At 52.4% G+C, this 24412-nt stretch overlaps 1 protein-coding gene across 1 annotated transcript in view; it reads left to right on the forward strand.

The window, feature by feature from the left end:
* Nucleotides 1-7414: 7414 nt before the first annotated feature.
* ALPK2 (alpha kinase 2) overlaps nucleotides 7415-24412 on the forward strand; it is a 37733-nt gene continuing 20735 nt past the window's right edge. The window contains exons 1-5 of the mRNA XM_075533226.1: nucleotides 7415-10148; nucleotides 10320-10703; nucleotides 18240-18387; nucleotides 20615-20742; nucleotides 20832-20867. Coding sequence (XP_075389341.1) covers nucleotides 7415-10148; nucleotides 10320-10703; nucleotides 18240-18387; nucleotides 20615-20742; nucleotides 20832-20867 — 3430 coding nt within the window. The remainder of the gene's footprint in view (nucleotides 10149-10319; nucleotides 10704-18239; nucleotides 18388-20614; nucleotides 20743-20831; nucleotides 20868-24412) is intronic.

Below are 24412 nucleotides of genomic sequence, written 5' to 3' on the forward strand. Positions count from 1 at the left end.
GGCTCTAGCGTAGCTCCAGCTGTCTTGTCATCAGGAATACCAAGCAAAGAGTGTGTGTGTCCCGCCTCCAGTGAGCTATTTTCCTCCTTAGCACCTCCAAATGAGGTCATCAAGCAGCAACCTGATTGACAGGCTAGACTCCACCCCTTCACTCTTAATAGTCTCAAGTTGACACCGGATTCTGTACTACCAAACATGGCCACCCTCCCTCTGTGTCTAGATACTCAAGACTCCTTTTGTGTATAAAGGCATCAGTAGTCATACCGACTGCTCTCATTTAATATGATCACATCTCATTACATCTACAATGACCCCGTTTCCAAATAAGGTCACAGTCGAAGGTTCTGGCTGGTCAGGGAGGGGGCGGGCAGATGGGGTTGTGTGTGAGCAACTACACAACCCCAATACAGGGATCTAGAGATACTCTCCGACCCTTTTCCTTTACTGGGGACAAAACATATTTCTCCAAAGCCACTGGCCATTTCCTTACAAAAGTTTAGGCAACCAGACACCCTATGGCTCACAACGGGTCTGACTCATGACCCACCATGAGGATGGTGCAGGACCAGGCAACAGATGCAAGCATCCAAGGCCAGCTGGATGGCAAACCCCAACGGTGATGACAGCAGCAACTACCGTCACTTCGCTCACCTCCTCCTGGTGCTCCAGGGGTCTCTTACTCCCACCATCCTGCAGGGCAGAGACTCATCCAGGGACACACGGGGTCCCTTTGCTCTGGGCTAGGGGTTGGGCCAGGGGCGTCTAGTTCTCTTGCAACCTGAGAGCAAATGGAATGTTTTACCAGCTCTACAACTGTCTCAGGAAATGGGCACAGGATTTGAACCCCAGCTGGCTGAAGATGTGCGTGTGTGTGTGTGTGTGTGAAGAGCAGAGTCCAGGGATCCTGTTGCAGAGCGGGGATTTCAGATGCGTATCCAGCAAGGCCATGCCCTCCACATACTTTATCATGTGCTCCTTTCCTATCCAAAGCCTTAAGTGAAGCTCTTGCTAGGCTGCCAGGCAGCTCCTAAAAATAAACTCAAGTTCTTGAAATATTCTAGGTTGCCTTTAAGCTTCCTTTGGCTGGCTGGGGACGGGGCTATCTATTTTCGGTTTTCCACCCCCCTCTTCCCCCAGGTGGTATGGATTTGATCTATTGGATGACGAAGAAGGGCCTGGGTGAGGGCTCAGCAGATATTAGGAAAGGTTAGCTGTGGGCGCCGGGATGGCTGGGGAGTCGGGGACTGTCCCCCAGTAAAGATTCCTGGAACCTCGGGGGGAAATTGATGATGTGTGGACAACTGCTGACGGGCATGATGCTGCCTGGGCCAAATCCGCACCGGGAGGAAGGGAGGCTTAAAAAGAGCCAGGAGTTGGGGAAAGAACATTCTTTTGTGGCCGGATATCTCTGGCCTATAGGGAGGACAGTTACAGCTGAAGCGAGGGCATTTGGTAGCTTGCCTCGCCTGGCCCTGGTGCTTGTACTTAGCCCTTGGAAACCTCCCCACTCACCCTGGATTCTGCATCTTCTCACATTTCTCCAGAGCCTCCCCCACGCTGCTTCAATTCACCTTGCCTCAGGTCCTTGAGATCCCTTGGCATTTGACCACCGCCCTCGAGTTCCCTGCCCAGGAGGCACACCCCTTGCCCTCTTCGGCCCTGTCCTTCAAGTTAATTTCCAAAGAGCTCCGGGGTGGACCTCCCATGCTGTATCGACCGCTCCTCAACAATAGTTTTTTCTTCTTCTTTCTTTAATACCTGTTAGGAATGCTTTGGCTGCAGGGAACAGCATAACCAACCAAGAGTGGCCTCAGACACCAGGGCATGTGTTCACTTGGCTGCAAGAAGTCTGTGGGCAGAAGGTCACAGCGTGACCAGGAGGTGGGTCAGTGAGACCCACGAGCCCCCAGGTTCTTGTGTCTCTCTGCTCTGCCAGCCACCGGGCATTGTCCGTTCATCGGAAGACATCAGTTGTGGCACCAGGCATCAAGCCAAAGCCAAACTCACTGCCACTGAGTCGGTGCTGACTCACAGCGACACTGTAGGACAGGGTACAACTGCCCCGTGACTTACCGAGACTGTTGACAAGGGTAGAACGCAGACTGACAAGCAGATAAGGCCCTACATTGCTATGGGCGTGATCCCATCAATTAAGGTAGGTGGTTCAAACCCACTGAGCTGCACATAGGAAGAAAGGCCTGCAGATCTGCTTCTGAAAGGGCATAGCTCTCCTGGGTGGTCAGCTGCACAGAGTCTCCCAGAGAGCCTCCCCGAGTGGGCTTACCTGAAGGGGACTCCCCTGCCCCTTGGCGGGGCTGGTAATAACTTCTCTTATTAGAAAAGCTGGATGGGAGAGGTTTCAAAAGATTCATTTTAATTTTTAACTGTGTGCTGTGATTAGAGTGGAGGCGGACCCTGATTTCACTCACATTTTCTCTCGGGATGTTGCCAGCAATCCCACAGGAAGGGCCAGCCAGCCGGAAGAGTCCAATCCTGGCAGCGCCGGTCTCGCTTCTCCAACTTCTGCCGCTCACCTGTGAATGCGCCCTCAGCCCCTGCTCCGGGCAGCTGGGTCCCTCTGAGCATTGCCCCTCAAATGTCCCCGGGATACTAGACCTTCTCTGCAGAGGCTGCTGCACCAGGGGCCCTGCCACTTCCAGCGTTGGTGGGGGCTGTTGAAATGGGCGCACAAAGCCCGGCTCTGCCAGTACCCCGGAGTTGGCTCAGGACAGACCTGTTCCCACAGGGTCTTCCAGGCAGACTTTCCGGAAATGGGTTACCACGCCTTTCTTCCAAGGTGTCTCTGGATTAACTTGACCCTTTGACCTTTTGGTTAGCAGCTGAGCGTGTTAACTGCGCACCACCTGAGAGCTGCGGCCTCTGCCTGTCGTGACCTCTCTGCAGTCTGCCCTGCTTGGCAACCAGCCCCCACACGACCTGCCCACTGCTCTGAAGGCCCCTGCCTGCATGGTTCCCAGCGGCTCTATCACAAGCCCCCAGGTGGCCCTTCCACTGCCGGCCACACACAGGGCAGTTGTGCCTGGTGCAGGGGTCCCGCTCCTAGCCTGTGCCATTCACACACCCGGAAGTCCAGCACCACCCCTGTCCTGGTCCCTGCACTCCCACTTGGTGGCCTGCACTGCAGAGGGTGGCCTAGCGCCTTCTGGAAACCCCGGCCTGCACAATGACCCTTGCCTGGTGAGACCAGTCAACGTCTGCTCCCTGGGGCCCAGTCACTTCCTCCAATGAGGTCTGAGCTTCTTCCCCGGCAATCGCCCCCAGCACAAGAAACCACGACGGTCTCCTTAAACCCTGCCGTCCAGTACATTCTGATTCATGGAGACCCCACAGGACAGAGTGCAAACTGCCCCATCGGGTTTCTGAGGCCATCTCCTTCTTCCATGTGGCATCTGGTGGCTTCGAACCCCCAGCCTTCTGCTTACAAGCCCAGTGCTGACCCACTGCACCCAGGGTGGCTTTGACTCCGTTCTAGGCATTGCAGCACACAGGTGTCTCACGGGAGAAGGTGAGGCCTTCTACTTCTGCAGGGTTACAGTCTCAGAAGCCCAGGGGCAGTGCTACCCGACCCTCCAGGGCCGCTCTGAGTCCGTATCGACTGGATAGCAGGGAGAAGGGAAGAAGAAGGTGTCTAACATTGGCTAAGATGCTGTTTAGGGTCCACTGCGATGAAGTGAAACATCCTCAGATGACTCCCACCGATGATTGGGTGGGGCCATGCAGACAGGGTGGGTGAAGCCCCCACAGAGGGCATGGTTCACATTTTGTGGCCGTTCCCCTGGCTGTAAGAGAGCCATCCCAGGAGAATTCCCGGGAATGTCAGCAGAGAACGTTGGAGACCCTATCTTCCTCACAATTGTTCTCGTTTGAGCCCAGCGAGGCAGCCCCCGTGTCAGTCGGTCTCGTCCTGAGATTGACCATATAGTTAGGCATCCCTTTGTATCTGCCTCGTGGTCACGTCCTGGTGGCTGTCCCCCGATTGGCCCCGGGCTGCCAGCTCCGCAGGAAAGAGGGGGCGAAGATAGCACCACTCTTTCAGACGGACTTGAGAGCTCCCACAAGGAAGGCTGTGGGAAGTCCAGACCCCCTCCCTCTCTGCCTGGGTGCCAGTGTCTTTACCGAGAAGCAAGGGAGCAATCTATCACAGGCTGCCTCTGGGCACCGGGCACTTGGCCAGGCAGGAGGGCCTTGTCACGCATGTGATTAGCGTTGGAGGAGGAGATAGAGGTTCTGAGAGGCCAAGGAGGTCCCCTGGGGTCAGGTATGTAACCGCAAAGGGAGCCGGCCTGTGAACTTGTGTCTCTAGGGCCCAAGTCCATGCGCCCAGAGCCCCACACCATCCCCCTCTTTGGTAATGTTGGAGGGAGTTTTTCATGCTAACAGATCTACTCTCAGAAGAAGGGCCCCGGCTCCTTCAAAAGCTGTGAGTCCGTGGTTTTCCATACTATGTGAGCTGACCCCTCAGCAAGGCCAGGGCAGCTTGTCCTTGGAACGGAGACTGTGGGCCTTGACTTGTGGATGCCAGGCTGACGAAGGTCCAGCATAGAGACTTTCACACCAGCAGCAGATCAATCACAGGGCTTGTTGGTCGGATGTAAGTCCCAGTCTTTGTCATGTTGACTCACAGGGTTTCAGTAAATGCTTAGAACAGTGCCTGGTAGGTGGTAGAAGCTCAATCGATGAACTTATATGGTCAAGGACGCATCAATTTTTTACTAGGGGACGTCACGCAGCTATTTTAAAGTAGAATTTAAAACAAAGCACCAAGAGAGGGAAGAAGTATGTGTCATTGAATGAGATATAAGTGTTCTATAAAGAAAGGCATGATGCCACAGCTTTTGGGGTGTGTTCCAATGGCCAGACTCACCTTAACTTACTGGTCTGATGGTCCATCTTCTCCAGTGTCACTCCCCTTTAGGACCAGCGTGGTCCTGTGCTGACCAATAAGAGGGATGTGTAATGATCGACACAGTCAAATGCGTTTGTGGTCGGCAGCATGACATACAGGTCAATATCTTTCTGTGCTTTCAGCCGAGATCCATGCGGTATAAGCAGTATATCACTCACTCCACGTCTTCTTCCGAGACCCCCTCAAAGTTTTGTAAGCTCCCGATCAATGTACTGCTGCAGTTGTTTTTAAATGCTCTTCAGCAGAAGCACACCAGCCCGTGTGACCACAGGTGTCAACAGGACCAGGTAGCATGAATCAGAAACAAACAATCATAACAATGCGAATGTGGGGGGTTGGGGGCAGAGTGGAGACCCAAAACGCACCTGTAGACAATTGAACATCCCCTCACAGAAGGGTCACAAGGAAGGGCGAGTCAGCCAGGGTGCAGTGTAGCACCGACAAAACACACAACAGCCTTCTAGTTCTTTAATGCTTCCTCTCCCTCCACCCCCCCCCTACTATTATGACCCCAGTTCTACCTTACAAACCTGGCTAGACTGGAGCATGTACACTGGTACAGATAAGAGCTCTCAACACAGGGAATCCAGGACAGATAAACCCCTCAGGCACAGTAATGGAAGTAGCGATACCATGAGGGTAGGGTGAAGGTGGGGGAGAAAGGGGGAACGGATTACACTGATCAACATAGCACCCCACCCCAACCCAGGGTGATGAACAACAGAAACATGGGTGAAGGGAGACATTGGACGGTGTAAGATAGGAAAATAACAATAATTGATAGTTTATCAAAGGTTCATCAGGGCGGAAGGGAAAAAAGAGGAGCTGATACCAAGGGCTCAAGTAGAAAGAATGTGTTTTGAAAAGGATGATGGCAACATATGCACAAATGTGCTCGCCACCATGGATGGATGGATTGTTACAAGAGCTGTGAGAGCCCCCGATAAAATGATTAAAAACCACAAAAGATCTTTGGCATAATGTTACCTCTGTGTGATGTTCGTGGTTGTCACTGGTGCCGTTGAGTCGGTTCTGACCCATAGTGACCCTAAGTCCAACAGAAGAAAACGCTGCCCGGTCCTGCACCGTCCTCACAGCTGTTGCTACATTTGAGCAGCCACTGTGTCAACCTCTCCGGCCAGGGCCTTCCTCCGTCTCACTGCCCTCCACTTCATCGAGCATGACATTCTTTACACGGCTGGTCTCTCCAGATCAGGATCTGTGGTCGTGCGTCTGAACGGATCTGATGGCAGTGAGAGGGTATTTGCGTCAACCCCCACTAAGGGGGGTTGTATCAATGACTCCCCTAGTCATTGATAGCTTCTGGCAACGAGCACAGACAGATAACAGGAACCTTGTTAAACACCTGTATGTGAGTAAACAGCAAGTGGCAGGCAGTTAAGTCAGGGAAGGACTCGTCTCCTTAGCAAGAGCCAGGTATAAGCTGATCATTCAGTTTTGTTCAAAAGGCTTGAGCAATTTTCCCTCCCTCCCTCCTTCCCATCCTTTTCCCCTCTGAGGCTCTGTCTGCCCTTTCCATCTTCCCCCTCCTTTCCTATCTCCCTCCTCTCATTTCCTTCCCCGTCCCCCACCCCAAATCCCTAACTCATTCTGAGTTCCCTACTTCTTGCGGAAGTTGGTTTGCCAATGTGGCATCTGTTTCAAAGTGGGTGATGGAGCCCAGGGTCCTTCTTACCTACCCTGGTCAGAACCCAACAGTCTGGCTTCACCAGAGGTACCTTGCAAAGACAGGGCCTTTCTGATCCGTAATGGCCTTCTGAGCTGGCGTGGTGTCATACGTCAGGGACAAAGGACCACGTTGCTACTTTGTCAGCGCCGCGTATTTCACAGGGTAAAGTGGTGGAAAGTGCTCTCTCTGAAATGGCACATGCAGTTCTTGCTCAATCACAAGAGTGAGCATTCCATTTGTAACCCCCCCTTCATTTTCTGAGAGAGAGATCAAATAATGAAATAAATTGGCTATCGGCAGGCTTTTGACCGATCGTGGGGGGTTTGACCAAGCCCCCCTGGAATGTACTGTTGTTTGAATTTGTTTTGCTCTCCAAAACCAGACCAAACTCACTGCCATCGGGTTGATGCCAACCCATGGTGACCGTAGAGGACAGGGGAGAACTGTGCCCGTGGGTTTCCGAGGCTGTAGAAAGCCTCGTCTTTCTCCGGAGGAGGGGCTAGTGGTTTCAAACGGTTAACCTTGCAGTTAGCAGCCCAACGCAAATCACTGCATCACCAGGACTCCCCTCCGGGCAGTCTTTAAGAGGTAAAGAGCGGTTGGATTAAGGTCTGGATTTTGATCATTTCCGCTCCTCTCCTGCCCCATTATTACAGTCCTGGAGGATTAGCACCGGGCTGTGGGGGGGGGGCGGGAGAGGGGGAGCAGTGATGAGCTACTGCAGGAGATCCCAGGAGCAAGTCTATTAATACCGCGTTCCCTCTCCCCAGGTGCAAGCATGCGATGCTCCCAGCCAGATGTCAACAGCTACAGAGTCTGCCAGGGCGGGGTCCTCCCTCACCGCCCGACCCACCGGGACCTCAGCCAGCTCCCCCTCCGATGAAGAAGGGACCCCAGAAGACAGTGCTTCATCCGCTCAGAACCTGGACGCAGAGAGCTGCACGCCAAGCCCACAACTCGATGTGGACCGAGGCGCGGACAGAGCAGACGGTCCGGCTGGTGGCCCCGGGGGAGACCTGGACCACGACCTGAGCATCTCAGAAGCTGGCAGTGAACACCTGTCCCCCCGTGAGAGCTCAGTCCACCACCGTCAGCACGACCACACTGACCTCCACGGGCCTGGGGCTCCCTCTGGGTCACCCCTTGCAACCACCAGTATCATCCTCACCCTGGAAACCACGTGTGACAGGCCAGGCAGCAAGGGGAGTGCTGAGGCAGGTGGCCGAGGGACAGGTGAGGCCGTGGATTGTCCTGGTGGCGTCCCAGGGGATACACACTTCCTTGGGGACGTTTGCTGCACGGACGTGGCACTGGTGGAAGGATCCAGCAGAGCCTCTAGTTTATGTTCTCCTGACGACCAGAGGCTAGAAGTCCCAGGCAATGAACGCGGTTCTGGACCTCTACAGTCTTCCACAGGTGAAAATGCCCGGGATGGACATCCAGCCGGGCCCCCACCTGTTCACAGCGAGTTCACGGAGGACGCTTCTCCAGAGGCCCATGAAGGCACCCCGGGGGGTGCTGTCGCAGAGGATGGCGAGGACACCTCCGTGTTGGCTTGCCATCGAAGGACTGGCCAGGAGAGGACGAGCCTTGGCCACTCAGGAGGGCGGGAGGAAGACCGGCCTCTTTCTCCTGAGATCAACTCTTCATTGCAATTCGAAGATGATGAAGAGAGGGCCAAGGCCTGTGTGAAAGACACCACAGGCCCAGCAGCCAGCCGCGTGACGTTTCCCCGGGAGAAGCCCACACCGTCCACTGATTGTCCCGGGAGTCCTCGGGTGGCCAGGCAGAGTGAAGACACACCAGCTACCACCATGGCCCCCCAAGTCCACCCAGCCAAGTACCACGCTGCTCCAGTCACTGAAAACAGCCCCGCAGAGGGCGAGGGTGCTGAAGGGAGCTCCCCTCGGGCCCCAGAAGGCAATAGGCCCCAGCATCCTTCCTGTGTCCCTGGGGGGCATATTTTACCTGTCTCTGAGGCTGAAGCTCTCAAGGAGCTGTCTGACCTGGTGCCTGGTGCCACGGGCACCCATGCCCAAGTCTCCCAGCTCTCAGAGCAGGAGGGATGTTGTAGCGACCCTCCTCTGCAGATTGGTACCCTGCAGAGCCAGGTGGTGGCCCGAGTGGACCACAGGGGCTTCCAAGAGAATGTCCAAGAAAAAGGAGGTGAAACCAAGCAGAGGCCCCCCCCAGAGGGCCCGTCCCAGCAGGTTTCTCCTTCTGAAGATGGCTTCCAAGGAAGTATGCCTGCCTCCACCTCGGCTGCGCAAGAGGAAATCAAATGGGTGCCCTTGGACCGATCTGGAGGAGATGCCAGCGGGAAAAGGGGCCCGAGCTCCAGGCTGGGGACCAGCGTCTCCCTTGTGGCAGAAGCTGCCATGGAAGTGGTCAGCCAGGCTCTGAGCAGCGTTCTGCCGCTCGCCAGATATCTCTTGGAGGAGTCGAAAGAGAGTCAACGTGGGCCTGGGGAAGTGGGCACCAAGCTGAAGATCTTAACTCTCGAGGCTCCTGGGTCAGAGAGCTGGCCACCAACCCATCCAACAGCCTGTGGGTGTGAGGAGCCCGGAGCTGCCCCCAGAATTCCCAGCAGGGCCCGGGCTCTAGCGGAAGTTCCCCAGACAGACGAGGACCATTCCGAAACGGCAGCACCAGCTAGCCGTGCCCAGTGCAGATGCGCCTCAGCCCTGGGGAGTGACACCCACGAGAGTCATCAAGCAGCCAGCAGCAATGGCGGGAGGGGTCTTTGTTCCCACACGGAGATCCTGGAGTCCTCCGTGGACCCTGTCGGCGAAAAGGAAGCGTGTCCCGTGGCATCGCCCGTGGGGGCATCCACAGTGGGCAGGAAGGACAATGACAGTATGAGTCCAGGGCAGGTGGGAAAGCAGCCCAAGGTGTGTGGCCTGGCCTTTTTGACACCGTTACTGGCCTCCCCTCGGCTCAGAGAGTCCTCTGTCGATCCCATTGCGGAAACAGATGGGATGGAGTGGGCTGGGGCTGAGCAGCCAGAGCGCCCTAAATCCGCATCAGCACAGAGTGAAGCGGAAGGTCCAGCCAAGGACGACCCCTCGGACCAGGCAGTAGAAGTCCGGCCTGCCCTCGGGCATCCTGAGGAAAGTGGGGAGACCATCCCCAGTGAGAGGAGCAAAAGCCCAAACCCAGAAGACGGCGGGGGCGGAGAGGCCGCCGAGCAATGGGAACATAGCAGTCCCCTGGAGGGCGTCCGCCTGGACCTTTCCCAGGCCCCGTGTCCTAGCCAGGGAGGAGAGATGGCCCCGGGGGTAGGCAGCGGACGACAAGAACAAGGGGGTGACGTGCGCAGCTTTGGGGAGGTGGCCCAAGAAGGCACAGCAGAAGGTGCTCCCCAGACGTTGCCACCTCCAGGCAGTCTTGAAAGGAGGGCCCAGGCGTCTGTTGGAATGGACACTGGGTCCCTGGGCCAAATGCATGACGTCGCCGGAAGTGTCTTCGCTGAGCCCGGACACCGTCAGGATGCCGGTTTTGACTCGAAGGAGAGGGGAAGAGACCGTGAAGGTGAGTTCACTGGACATTTGTCCTCTCCTGGTGCTCTCGCACGCTTGCCTTTAGCATCCTCTCCGACAGGGGGCAGGCTAAGCTCCCCAATAAGCAACGAAAGCCAGGGACGTAAAGGAGAAGAGCCCCATTGTGGGGACACAAAGTCCCCAAACTGGCCTGGCTCCCCAGTCAGGACTCAGGCCATCAGTTCAGGAGAGAATGATCCTAAGTTCCCACAGGACCCCTGTCCACAAGCCTCCCTGGTGAAAAAGTCCAGGGAGGAGGAGAGGCCCAGGCCCACCAAACCCGGCAAAACCGGGGCCCGGCCAGCGGTGACGAGGTCGGAGGAGGCCAAGAAGAAGCAGGAGACATCGGGCAGTGGACACTTAGCCGATGGCGTCAAGAAGAAAATCCTGTCCAAGGTAGCAGCCCTGAGACTGAAGCTGGAAGAGAAGGAACAGGCCAGGAAGTCCTCAATCTTCCCGAAGAAGATTCCAAAACTCGAGGCTCCTACTTCACGCACGGACGAGAAGAAAGAACCCAAAAAGCCACCTTGCAAAAGAGACGGGAGAGGTGAGAAGTTTGCTTCCCTGAATATGAGGGGCGCGAGGATGGGGGGAGGTTGGTCAGGCCGGCCACCCTTCCTGCAGAGTTCTGAGGGGTGCCCGCTCTGTAGGGATGGTCAGTGATGTGAACGCGCGGGCTGGAGGCTCTCAGATTTGAGTGGACCTCTGAAGTCCCTGGAGGCTTTGTGAAAACGCTGACCGCTGTTGAGGCCACCTCCCAGAGATCCGATTCCCTGGGTCTGGGCTGGGGCTTAAGAAATCGCATCTCTGACCAGGGCTGGGCAGGCTAAGGCCTGCCCAGGGGATCTCTAAGTTGCCCTGGCCCAATTCCAAGATGAACAGATGTTGGTAGCGGGGAGAGGCCAGCAGAACCGCTTCCCCCTCCGGTCCAGTTATCTCAGGGGACACCTTCCATATTTGTGGTGCCTCCTGAGGTTATTCTGCCCCTTATCTGGTGCCCCCCTCTGCCCGCCTTGCACACCCCCCCCCCCCCAACCTCCACACCCTGCAAAGGCTCTGGTGTGTACCGAGCTTGAGGAAGGACATTGGCCATGCTGCATTCAGAGAAACCGCTCAGCGGTGCCCGATTTAAGTGGAGCCCGGGGCATGTGCCATGCCTGCTGGTTTCCAGGTGAGGGGGATGTTTCTGCTGGGGATCCCACTTTGAGAACCACTGAGAGAGGTTGCCTGGAGCCCTAGTGGCGCCATTGCATGAGCATCAGGCTTCGAACCAAAAGGTTAGTGGTTCAAACCCACTAGCTGCTCCTCAGAAGAAAGTGGGAACTGTCTGCTCCTGGAAAGATTTCCAGCTTTGGAACCCCCATATAGGGCTGATATACATCAGAGAAGCAACTCTGGGGTCATACTGGGCTACGCCTTTCTCTGAAAGAAAGCAGAGTTTTTCTGCTGGTGGCACAGTGGACTGCTAACCACAGACCAGCAGTTTGAAACCACCAGCTAACCTATGGCAGAAAGGTGAGGCTTTTACTACAGTAAAGATTTACAGTCTTGGGAATCCATAGGGGCAGTTCTGCCCTATCCTATAGGGTAGTGGTTCTCAACTTTCCTAATGCTACGACCCTTTAATACAGTTCCTTATGGTGTGGTGACCCCCCCAACCATAAGATTACTTTTGTTGCTATTTCATCACTGTCATTTTGCTACTCTTGTAAATTGGGTGACCCCTATGAAAGGGTTGTTCAACACCCAAAGGGGTCACAACCCACAGGTTGAGGACCTCTGCTATAGGGCCTTTATGCGTCAAAATTGACTTGATGGGGGTGTGTTGGTAGGGTACGTTCAGGAGCCCGGTGGCATAATGATCTGTGCTTGTGTTGTCTGGGTAGACTAGAGAAACAAATCCAGGGAAACTCACATGTCTATAAGAAAGAGCTTTCTAACAAAGAATAACTACATACTGAGAAAATATCCCAGCCCAGTTCAGATCAAGTCCATAAGTCCAATGGTAGCCCATATGTCAGATACCAATCTATAAATCCCTCTTCAGACTCACACAACACATGTAATGACACCAAATACAGGAAGCTCACAGGCCAGTGGGTGGGAAGTCTTGTGGATCCAGTGGCGGTGGAAGCATTTCAGTGCTGGAGTGGGTCTCCACTTGGCTGCTCCAACTCCAGGGTTCTGGCTCCATCGGTGTGTTTCCACGTGGCTTGTCAGCAGGAAGAAGAAACAGAGAGAGTGAGTGGCCTGCAGTGAGCTATTTAGCTCCTTTGTGCCTCCAAAATGAGGTCAAAGCTGCGACCTGATTGACAGGCTAGAATCCACCCCTCGCAAGTTGACAGGAGATTATGTAACTGCCACAGTGCTCAATTACTAAAATAAGGATTGGTATCTGGAACCCATTCTAGAGTTCCTTGGAAGAAAGGCCTGGCATCTGCCTTTGTATAGATTACAGTCACAAAAACAAAATGAGGAGCTGATACCAAGGGTGCACTTAGAAAGAAAATGTTTTGAGAACGATGATGGCAACAAATGTACAAAAGTACTGGACACAATGGATGGATGGATGGATTGTGATAAGAGTTGTATGAGCCCCCAGTACAAAGATTAAAACCCAGGGGGCAGCTATACGTATCTGTAGAATATGGAGTTGCCATGGTTTGGAATTGTGATGGTTAAGGTTCATTGTGCCAACCTGGCTGATAAACACATGTGGGGTTAATTGAGGGACAGAGAGATAAATGGCTCAGTGAGCCTCGCCTTTCTAGTTCTCTTGTCTCTTGCTCTCTGATGGTCAGACCAGGGTGTAGCTGTCTTAGCTAGTTCTCTGCCTTAGCTTGCAAGGCTCACTTCCTGTGAGACGTCCCTGAGGAGAAGCCACATGAACCTACCCTGAGGCAGCCCTGGGTTCTGGAACAGCCGAAACCCCTGGCAGCGCTGTCATGCTTACACGCTCACTGATTCGGCTTTCCTCCTGCAGTCAGCATCATTGCGTCTGTTTTGTGAGATGGAGGACTTTGAGAACGATGTCAGACATATGTGCTAATGTTGGACTTATGGGCTTGGACTGGACAGGGTTGGGATGTTTTCTGAATATATACTTACCCTTTATATAAAACTCTCTCTTATACATACACATTTGTGTGGATTTGTTTCCCTAGTTTGCCTAGACTGACACAGGAATTGGTTTGAAAATTGTGGGTTTAATTTGGTTTGACCAGCAAAACAGAAACCTGATTCATCGCGTCCCCGTGGGACAGGGTAGAACTGGGCCCATGGGGTTCCAAGATGGCGACTCTTGGCGGGAGTAGAAAGTCTCGCCTTTCTCCCTTGGAGCAGAGCTACTGTTGCTTTTGAACTGCTGACCCTTCGGTTAGCAGCCCAGGTCTTACCCACTGTGTCACCAGGGACTTGCTGCCTGCTGTTCAGTTGACAGTCCATTCCAACTCCCAGTGGTGTCCCCCGATGTGGGTATTTTAGTTGAGGGAGTGAGATTAAGATGCCTTTCTGTTTGTTTTATCTTTTTGTTTCTTAATCTACTTAAAAAAAAGATCAACAGAAGCATTAATCAGTGTAGCTGATTAGTATAATTAGATAGACCACACACGAAGAAAGATGTAGGTACAATTTAGGCTTCTCCTCGTTAATCACTACCTTTTATTTCAAACAGCTTTATTTTATCCTTGATTTTTTTTCCCTTCCAAATTTGAATGTAAATTTTCTTCCCAACACGCCCTCCTCATTTTCTGAATCGAATGCCCTCTGGGGTCTCCCTGTTTCTGATTTCAGAGCCCTAGAGAACCTCACAAACAACAACAATAACAACCCCCCTCCTAATTGTTTCCATTTTCTCTCTGCTTCAAATTCCTTTCCATAAACTGATATTGAAGAAATCTGTGAAAAATGTTAGCCTCTTTGATAGCACTTGGCAAGGGCAGAAGAGAAGATGTTGGGCGAGGTGGCCCGGTCAGTCGGTGTGTGCCGGTGGCCGGGCCTCTTGAACCGACCAGGCGGGAGGTCCTAGTTGACACCCTCAGTCTTGGAGGCTCATGTATATTAGGTTCAATCCACACAAGGCCACCCTTTGTCCCTGTGTTGGTCCAGGTTGACTAGGGAAACACATCCAGAGAAACTCCTATGTGTAAGAGAGAACTTTATATCAAAGAATAATTGTATATTGAGAAAACATCTAACCCAGTCCAGATCAAGTCCATGATTCTGATATTAGCTCATATGTCCGGTACTAGTCCTTGAATTCCTCTTCAGACTCATGCAGCACATGCAATGACACCGAATGCAGGGAGATCACAGGCCAGTGGGTGGGAAGTTGTCGATCCAGTGGAGGTGGAAGCATCTCAGCACTGGCGCCAGTCTCCACATGTCTCCTCCAGCTCTCTTGAGTGTCTCACAGCAGGAAAAGGAGGACAGAGAGTGTCCCACTTCCAGGGAGGAAGAAGAAGTACCCAGAATCCTCAGGAGAAGGCCATGCCTACACAGAGGCATGATTGACTATGACCTGATTGACAGGCTAGACCATGCCTTCACTCAAGTTGACAGGAGATGATGTAACTACCATAGCCCTTTCCACACGGAGTTACATACAAACCTGCTTTCTGAAGCATGCAGGGTAGCCAACAGATTTGCATGTATGTTCTAAAAAACCATGGTTTGAAAGACCTTCAAAAGTCATCTCAGCCCCGATTTGGGGTTTCTGCACATGGTCATTCAGATTCTCGGGTGGGGTGGGGGGTGCGCCACGATGATCCAGGTCTCCAGGTGATATATTGATATATGAGAGTTTGACTTTGGCTTGGGAAAGCTGGCAGCTAAAAGACAGGATCAGCAGTTGGAAAATAGGGCCGCGGGGATCAAAATGAAGCTGGAGATCGCAAGATAGATTTTCACCACACCAAGGACAGCTCCATTGCAAATATCTTTTTTCAACAACATAACTGTCAACTGTGCATGTGGACCTCCAGATGGAACACATAGGAATCAAATCGAGCACATCTGCAGCAAGAGACAATGGAGAAACTCAACATCATCAAAAGAAGGGCGGGACCAACAGTGGAACGGATCATCAAGTGCCTGTGAAAGCTGAAGTTCAGGTTGAAGCTAAGGAAAATGAACACAAGTCCACAAGAGAAAATATATGACCATGAATCTATTTCACCTGAAATTAGAGACCATGAGTCTATCCTACTTGAAATTAGAGACCATGAGTCTATCCTACTTGAATTTAGAGACCACCAGTCTCTCCCACCTGAATTTAGACACCACGAGTCTATCCCACCTGTGTTTAGAGACCACAAGTCTATCCCACCTGGATTAAGAGACCATCTCTAGAATCGATTTGATGTATTGAACACAAATGACCGAAGACCAGATGAGCTGTGGGATGACATCAAAACCAGCATTCCCGAAGAGAGCAACAGGTCAAAGTATAAGTATTATGCTTGCAAAGCAAAGTGTTCTAATAACATGAGCAAATACCTGAAGCTGGAAACCTAAGATCATGCTCAGCGTATCTCAGGATGAAAGGATTTAAGCCTCGAGTTGAAATACTGGAGGATTCTATGGGCAAAATATTGAATGGTGCAGGAAGCATGTAAAGAAGATGGAAGGATTAGACAGTCACTGCGCTAAAGAGAATTGATCAACATTCAGCCATTTCATTAATGAGTGTCATGAATGATATGATGCTTCTGTATGATGTGTGACAGAAGTTGTCAGACGGACAGAGAGACAGACACCACGGTCCAGGTAGTTTCTAATTAACTGGTGGCCATGGCGTCCACACTCCCCCAACCCACCTCCACCCCACCCCTGTCAGTAGAACTGTGTTTCCTCCCTGCTGTTTCCAATGGCTAGTTTTTCACAAGTGGATCTCCAGGCCTTTCTGCGAGGTGCTCTTGATGGGCCCAAACTCGGAACTGTTAGGTGAGCAGCTGAACTGTCTGCAAGCCCCCAGGATGTCCTTGCCTACCAAATTGCTCTGACCACCTGGCTAGACATTCCATCCATCCCAGAGAGTGAGCCTGGCAGGCTCCCTTGTGGGCGGCAGGCCTTGTCTTTGCAAACGTGTATGCTGCCACCCAGTGGCTTTCTCGACAAATTGCACATTTGCCAGGCATGCCAAACTCATCCCCTGCTGCAGCTGTTGGTGCAGGTGGCAAGGCATCACGAAGAATGACCTGATGTACAGCAGAACGAAACACTGCCCAGGCTTGAGCCATCCTCTCAATTGCTTTATGTTGGAGCCCATCGTTTCAGCCCTGGTGTCAGTCCATCTCATCAAGATGGACGTCCTCTTCTTCACTTCACCCTCCACTTGACCAAGCATGATGTCTCTTTCCAGGGACTGGTCTCTCCTGGCATGTCCAAAGTGCCTGAGATGAGGTGTCTCGCTCCTTGCCTTTAAGAAGCAATCTAGCTGTCCTTCTTCTAAGACAAACGTGTATGTTCTCTTGACAGTCCTGGCCAGCACCATCGTTCAAATGCAGGGATTCTTCTCTGGTCTTCTTTACTCAATGTCCAACTTCCACACGCGTAGGAGATGATCGAAAACACCACGGCTGGATCAGGTGCACTTTAGTCCTCAAAGCCACACCCTTGCTTTTCAAACACTTTCAAAGGGATCTTGTGCAAAAGATCTCACTGCCGAGAGCTCCAACCAGCCCCTAGGGAATTGCTTCCCTATTTGCTCTAATCTAGTCCATCCTTGTTTGCTCGTGAAATTGGTATTGGCCGCTGCTGCGGTCCCAGAGATTATCTTCAGCAAGGAGAACTGCGATTCAGCCTTCCGTTCAGCCTTTCCCCTGCCAAAAGAAGCATCTCATTGACAAATAACCCATGGTTGAGTTGCTTTGTCATCTTAGGGGGCTTAGCCACAGCTATCTGAATAATTAGGACTGGATTCTAGCTCCTCATCCAGCTCTGTTACTTACCTGAATCACCTGGCGATCATTTTAAAGTATTCATATTTGGCCTTCATTATCTAGACCAGTGTGTTAGTCCGGGTAGACTAGAGAAACAAATCCAGGGAGACTCATATGTGTATAAGAAAGAGCTTTATATACAAGAGCAATTGAATATTGAGAAAACATCCCGGCCCAGTCCAGATCAAGTCCATAAGTCTGATATTAGCCCATATGTCAGATACCAATCTATAAAGTCCTCTTCAGACTCATGCAACACATGCAGTGATGCCAAATGCAGGAAGATCACAGGCCAGTGGGTGGGAAGCCATGTGGATCCAGTGGCGTTGTAAGCATCCCAGCATTGACAGGGGTCTTCACATGGCTTCTCTGGTTCCAAAGACCTGGTTCCATCATCCTTTCTCCATGTGTCTTCTCCACAGGGACGTCTCACAGGGAGTGAGCCAAGAGAGAGCAAGTGTCTCCTGCCTCCAAGGAGGAAATACAGGAGTTCCCAGAATCCTCAGGAGAAACCCATGTCCCCACAGTGGCCTCATTGGCTATATCCTGATTGACAGGCTAGACTCCACCCCTTCACTCTTAATCCTCAAAGTGACAGCAGATTATGTAACTACCACAACAAGGCATTTACTTTTCTTAAAACCAAAACCAATAAATCTCATGAATTCTGCTCCATTTGGGGTATTACAGATACGACCCAAAGATGTTTAAGGGCTGTAAAGGGAATTTCCTGACTTTTCTACTGGATCTGTTCATTTTCGTTCTGTTTGGGAAAGTCTCACCTCCCCCAGACACTCAGTTTCTTCCACCATGAAGGGGATGACCATGACCATCCTGTCTCCTGGGATTGTTGGAGAACAGAGTGAACTCACATAGGAAAGCCTTTGGCCAACTCATAGAGCATCAACCTATAGCAAAATAAAAGCCCGGTGCTGTCAAGCGATGACTCACAGCAACCCAGCGGGACAGAGTCGAACTTCCCCATGGAGCTTCCAAGGATGTCATCTTTATAGAAGCAGGCTGCACAGCTTTTTCCAGGGGAGTGGTCCATGGGTTTGAACCTATAACCTTTTGCCTCGCATCAGAGGTCTTTATCCACTGCACCACAAGGGCCAACTGACCTGCCCATCTTTTGCCTCCAGCTCCGGTATTACTGAGAAAGATTCAAGCTGAGATGTTTCCGGACCATTCTGGAAATGTGAGGTTAAGCTGCCAGTTTGCAGAAATTCACGAAGATTCTACCATCTGGTGGACAAAAGATGTGAAGTCCATAGCCCAAGTGCAGAGAAGGTAGGTTGTTGGCCCTGGGTCTCCTTCACAGTGGTTCTTGAGGAAGACCAGGCGTCAGGAGAGCGGAACGGAAGGCTGGAGAGGAGACTCCAGACAGAGTGTCCTCGGTAACAAGTCCAGGGAAGCAGGGTGGCGGGGCCTCCGTGGCCCTGGGGAGTCACAGGACCGCTCATCGTGGCTGTTAAAATCAGGGAGACGTGCCGCGGGCCGTCTAGATGGAAGGTCTGTGACCCCGAGTTCAGAGAGCTCATCTGCCTGTGAGTTGTTCTTGTGAGTGAGTTGTCTGTCTAAATTCCTGTTGCCCAGACCGGGAACAGACCAAGCCTGGAAGGTGAATCCAAGAGAACCACACACCCACAAGGCTGAACATTACCGAAAAGGAACAGCTGGGTCGATGGTGGTGAGCAGCCATCTATCTCTAAGCTAGGAGAGCGGGGTTATCAGACTGACAGCCCTGTGGCGTAGTGGCTACGAGTTGGGCTGCTAACCACCAGGTCAGCAGTTCAAACGCGCCTGTCACTCCACGGGGGAAGGACGAGGCTTTCTTTCTGCTGCTCCAAAGACTTACAGCCTTGGAAACCCACAGGGGCAGTTCTACTCTGTCCAGCAGCCTCACTAGGCATTGGAATTGACTTGATGTCCGTGGGGTTGGGTGTGTGTGTGCTATGTTGTTTTGGAGGATATTAGAGAGGAGACCTGTTGGCACAATGGTTACACACTCAGCTGCTAACTCAAAGGTTGGCCTGATTCAGACCCACTAGCCGCTCTGTGGGCGAAAAGAGCTGACCATCCATGTCTAAGAAATCGCACGGTGCAGTTTTCCCCTGCCCTACGGGAGTCGACATGCGTTGAAGTGACCGCATGGGCACAAAGGTGTGAAATCCCTTCTTTGTATTCCCCCCCCCCCCCGCAGTTTATGCTGGTACTTCTCTCTGCCCACCCCATCCCCGACTGGAGACTCTCTGGACAATGCTTGTGATTAAAAAAAAAAAAACATTTTACTGGGGCTCATACAACTCTTATCACAATCCATAAATACATCAATTGAGTAAAGCACACTTATACATTCGTTGCCCTCGTCATTCTCAAAATTTGCCTTCCACTTGGGTTCCTGGAATCAGCTCCTCATTTTCCTTTTTTTCCCTCCCCTTCCCTCCTCGCTGCTCCCTCCCTCATGAACACTTAATAATTTATAAATTATTGTTTTATTTCATCTTTCACTGCCCCGTGTCTCCCTCCACCCACTTTCCTGTTGCCCATCCCCCAGAGAGGAGGTCATATGTAGATCCCCATGATCGGTTCCCCCTTTCGATGCCCCCTTCCCTTCCGGTATCGCCACGCTCACCGTTGCTCCTGAGGGGTTCATCTGTCCTAGATTCCCTGTATTTCCAGATCCCATCTGCACCGCTGTGCATCCTCTGGTCTAACCAGGTTTGCAAGGTAGAATTGGGATCATGATAGTTGGGGGAGGGGGGAGGAAGCGTTTAAGAACTAGAGGAAGGTTGTGAGTTTCGCCTCTGATTTTAAAAGGTGTAATCACGAGTTTCCCCCGCACAAGGGACAGAGAGGATGCTCCTCAGACACCGAGCAGAACAATCTAGGAACTTAGAGAAGAAGTCGTTTTCTTCCGTGGTAAAGGCCCACGCCGATAAACTAGAATGCAATAGAAAATAGATAAGTTACCTGCGGGCAGGTCTCATGTTACCGTACTGTGCTTGGGATCAACGTGCTGGCAGAAGGTTGTCGGAGGGGTTATTGGACTTTGCGGGATTGTGTTGTTTGTTTTAAAACACACTGAAAGTGTGTGGCGAGGCTGCGTGGAGCCTTTCCAAGAGCATGGGCTCCCATTGCGTCTCTGTTTCACCGGTTGGGCATTCTCCCCTGACTTCTGCTTCCTGATCATGCCATCATACACGTCATGGGCCACGAAAACCCCAAACTGGCTGCCATCAAGTCACCACAGACTCACAGCAACCCGCTGTGGGTTTCCAAGACGGTAACTGTTTATGGGAGTAGAAAGCCAAGTCTTTCTCCCAGGGACCTGCTGGTGGTTTTGAACCTCCAGCCATCCGGATCGCAGCCCAGTGTGCAACCACTGCACCAAGGCCTGCCCAGCTTGTGGTGACTGTGGTGACCTTGCCTTTTGGCGCCGGCTCTTGGGCTCCTGTGAGGCCAGTGGAAACAGGCAGCTTTAGAATGACTGGGCTTGTTGATGTCCCCCCTGCAGCGCGGGCGACCATTCTACTGTCTCCCTGGCCATCGTGCAAGCCAGTCAAAAGGACCAAGGCCTCTACACCTGCTGCATCGAGAACAGCTACGGCAGAGTGACCGCTGAGTTCAGGCTCACGGCAGAAGGTAGGTCAAGGTCACCGCCGTTGGTTCTTGCACACGGCTCCGCTCAGCATGCACATCTGTCCTGAAGTCACTCTCTCTCTGTCTCCTAGTTCTGTGGCGGCTCTCGGAACAGCAGGAAAGCAAAGGTGAGCCCGTAGGCCTGTCCCTGGGCAGGGAGGGGTCCAGGCAGCGTGGAGCAAGCTCAGGAATGGCTGGGGGAGGAAGGGTGACCTATCATGGGCTGTTTCACTTGGACGTCAGGTCCCTGCTTCGTGGGTGAGGGACTTCAAAAAGTTCCTGGAAAACCTCCATGATCTGTGAATTCCACTTCTCCATAAACGTTTTGAAGCCCCTTCTCACAGTTCCATTAGACTCTGAGAACACGGATGTGTGTCGTGACGAGGGCAGCTGTGGGTGCGGGCAGCAGGGGACAGGGCACGGGGAAGACCGCTTCCTTTAGGTGCGAACGCCGAGGGGTGGCTCAGGGGTGGCTCAGGGACTTCCAGGTGACCCTGACACATTGGGCCACTAACCACAAGGCCAGCAGTTCAAAACCACCAGCTGCTCTTCCGGAGAAAGAGGAAGGTTTCTGCCTCAATACCTACTCTCGGAAACCCATGGGGCAGTTCTACCCTGACCTACCGCCGAGGCAACCGACGGTAGGTTCTGTGGGAGTGCCTCAGCCTTCAGTTGACATCTCGGTCTGACTCACGGGAGAGCCAGGAGCCCAGGAGAGGGGGACACGCACCTGCGACATAAGGAAAGGGGAAGAGAGTGTTGGCGCTTTCCGGAAACGGAAGCCAGCAGCCCCTGAACTCCCCGCCTGCACCTGGGCCGGCCGCCAAGTGGATGTAGCTTAGTGAGTCTGCGTGTTTCCACTCAGGGGAAATTACACACTACTACTACTACTAACACACACACACCCCTTATGTTAGTCCAGGTAGACTAGAGAAACAAATCCAGAGATACTTATATGCGTGTAAGAGAGAACTTTATATCAAAGAGCAATTGTACATTAAGAAAATATCCCAGCCCCATCTAGATCAAGTCCATGAGTCTGACATTAGCCCATATGTCCAATACTAGTGCATAAATTCCTCTTTAGACTCACACAGCCATGCAATGATGCTGAATACAGGAAGATCACAGGCCAGTGGGTAGAAAGCCTTATAGATCCAGTGGTGGTGGAAGCGTCTCAGTGCCGGCGTGGGTCTCCATGTGGCTCCTCCACCTCCAGGGCTCCATCAGTGTAGCTCCCTGTGGCTTGTCAACAGGAATGTCTCACAGAGAGTGAGTGTGTGTCTGCCTCCAGTGGGCTATTTATCTCTGTGGCACCTCCAAATGAGGTCATCAAGCTGTGACCCAATTGACAGGCTAGGCTCCACCCCTTTGCACGTTGACACCAGATTATGTACCACCACACACCTCCACATACACACCTTCTTCCTCACACATAGTCACCTCCACACACCCCACATCACCTACACACAAGCACACACATACACTTCTCTCCCCAGTCACCTCCACACACATTTCCCACACATACCCACCTGCACACAGCCATTCCACATCTACATCCATACACACACTTCACCTCCATACTCACACCCACCTCCACCCACTTCCACTCCCCACCACCTCCATGCCCTCCACATGCACACTTTATACTTACACCCACCTCCTCACTATGCCCACTTCCACACAGACACCCACCTCCACATTCATGCCTACCTCTACGCACATCACTCCCTATGCCCAGAAAACCAGACCAAACTCACTGCCATCGAGTTGATGCAGACTCTTAAGGACCCTAGCGGACAGGGGAGAACTGCTCCTGCGGGCTTCTGAGACTGTCACTCTTTATAAGAGTAGAAAGCCCTGTCTTTTTTCCAAGGAGAAGCTGGTGGTTTGAACCGCTGACCTTGCAGTTAGCAGCCCAATGCGTAACCACTCTGCCATGAGGCTCCTCCCTCCACTCATAGCTGAGCTGGAAAATATGTACCAGCCTCCTGGGGCTCAGGAGACTCTGCTGTGTAGTCTTCCTGTTTCTCAGGGGTAACTAGTGCCAGGTGGCTGATTGGGGACAGGACGTCACTGAGCACGCTGTTAGGATAAGGTGCAGGAACTGGGCCGACCGCTTGTGGGGCCTGAGAGTGGGAGTGGGCAACGTGCTGAGCTGCTGACCAGAAGGCGGAGGTTGGAGTCCACCCAGAGGTGCCTCGAAAGAAAAGCCTGAAATCTTCTTCCAAAAACCTCCCTTTGAAATCCCTTTGAGGTACAATCCTGCCCTGACACACATGGGCCCCATCATCCGAGTTGACCCACATGCCACTGGTTTGCCTTGGTCACTTTGGGAAGTGATATGCAAATTAAATTGATTTAGCGTCTTCAAGATTTACTGCATGGGCTGAGTTTTAAAGCAAGCAAAATACCTGCAAAAAATACCTAAACCAAACCCACTGCCATCAAGTCGATGTCGACTCATAGTGACCCTAGAGGACAGGGTAGAACTGCCCCGGTGGGCGTCAGAGACTGTAGCTCTTTACAGTCCCGGACCCGTGGAGTGGCTGGTGGATTTGAACCGTTGACATTGCAGGTAGCAGCCTGCCTTGAAACCCCGCATGCCACCCTGGGAAAGTGGGGAAGGCTTTGTGAGAATGGGACAATAAATCAAAAGGCCATCATGCTCTTTAAAGGCAAATCACTTGGTCTGGGCTGGAAACAATCTAGCAAACGCCATGACTTACATTCAACATCATGTTTACAAACGGGCTCTTCTCAAATCCATTCTGATGCGGAACACCCACCCGCCCTTCCAGGCTTCCTGGCCCAGCATTTGTGGCAACATTGTAACTCTTTTCTCACTGTGACGTCAGAGCACTTGGATGAGCCCCCTTCCTCCCAGACTGCACTCAACATTGACTTCTGGGAGGAGCTGGGGTTCCATTCCCTGGGCTGCTCCACGCTGGTGGCCCCCCTAGCCCAGCCTTTGCCTAGCCATAATGTAGATTCACATGCGTGAGTTTCTCATTGAGCTTCTAACCACAAGGTCGGCAGTTGAAATGCACCTGCTGCTCGGCAAGGGAAAGAGGAGGTTGTCTATTCCTGCGAAAACCCAGTCTCAGAAACCCAGAGAGTCGGTCCTCCCCTGTCCTGCAGAGTCGCTATGAGTCAGCAGGATTGGGTGGAATGACTGTGTTGGTTTGTTGTTGTTGTTGTTTTTGAGTGGCCCCGGTTGAGACATGCCCCTGGTGGGAATGGCACTTCTGGTGATTGCTGTCTAGATTCCGATGACGTCATCTCCCAGCTCCTGACCCCTGCTCTGCTGGGGGCTCCCAGTGTCAATGATTCACCTGACTGGGGAGCCATCCCTGACCTCTCCCTCCCCAAACAAGAAGCTTAAATTACTTCTGTGTTAGTCCAGGTTGATTAGAGAAACAACTTCATAGACACTCATGTGTATAAGAAAGAGCTTTATATACAAGAGTAATTGAATATTGAGAAAACATCCCATCCCACTCCAGATCAAGTCCATAAGTCCTATATTAGCCCATATGTCAAATACCAGTCTATAAGTTCCTCTTCAGACTCATGCAACACATGCAATGGTGCTGAGTGCAGACAGATCACAGGCCAGTGCGTGGAAAGTCTTGTGGCTCCAGTGACAGTAGAAGCATCTCAGCGCTGGCAG

Source organism: Tenrec ecaudatus, chromosome 15 (assembly GCF_050624435.1).
Source record: "Tenrec ecaudatus isolate mTenEca1 chromosome 15, mTenEca1.hap1, whole genome shotgun sequence".
In the NCBI taxonomy this organism is placed as follows: Eukaryota; Metazoa; Chordata; class Mammalia; order Afrosoricida; family Tenrecidae; genus Tenrec; species Tenrec ecaudatus.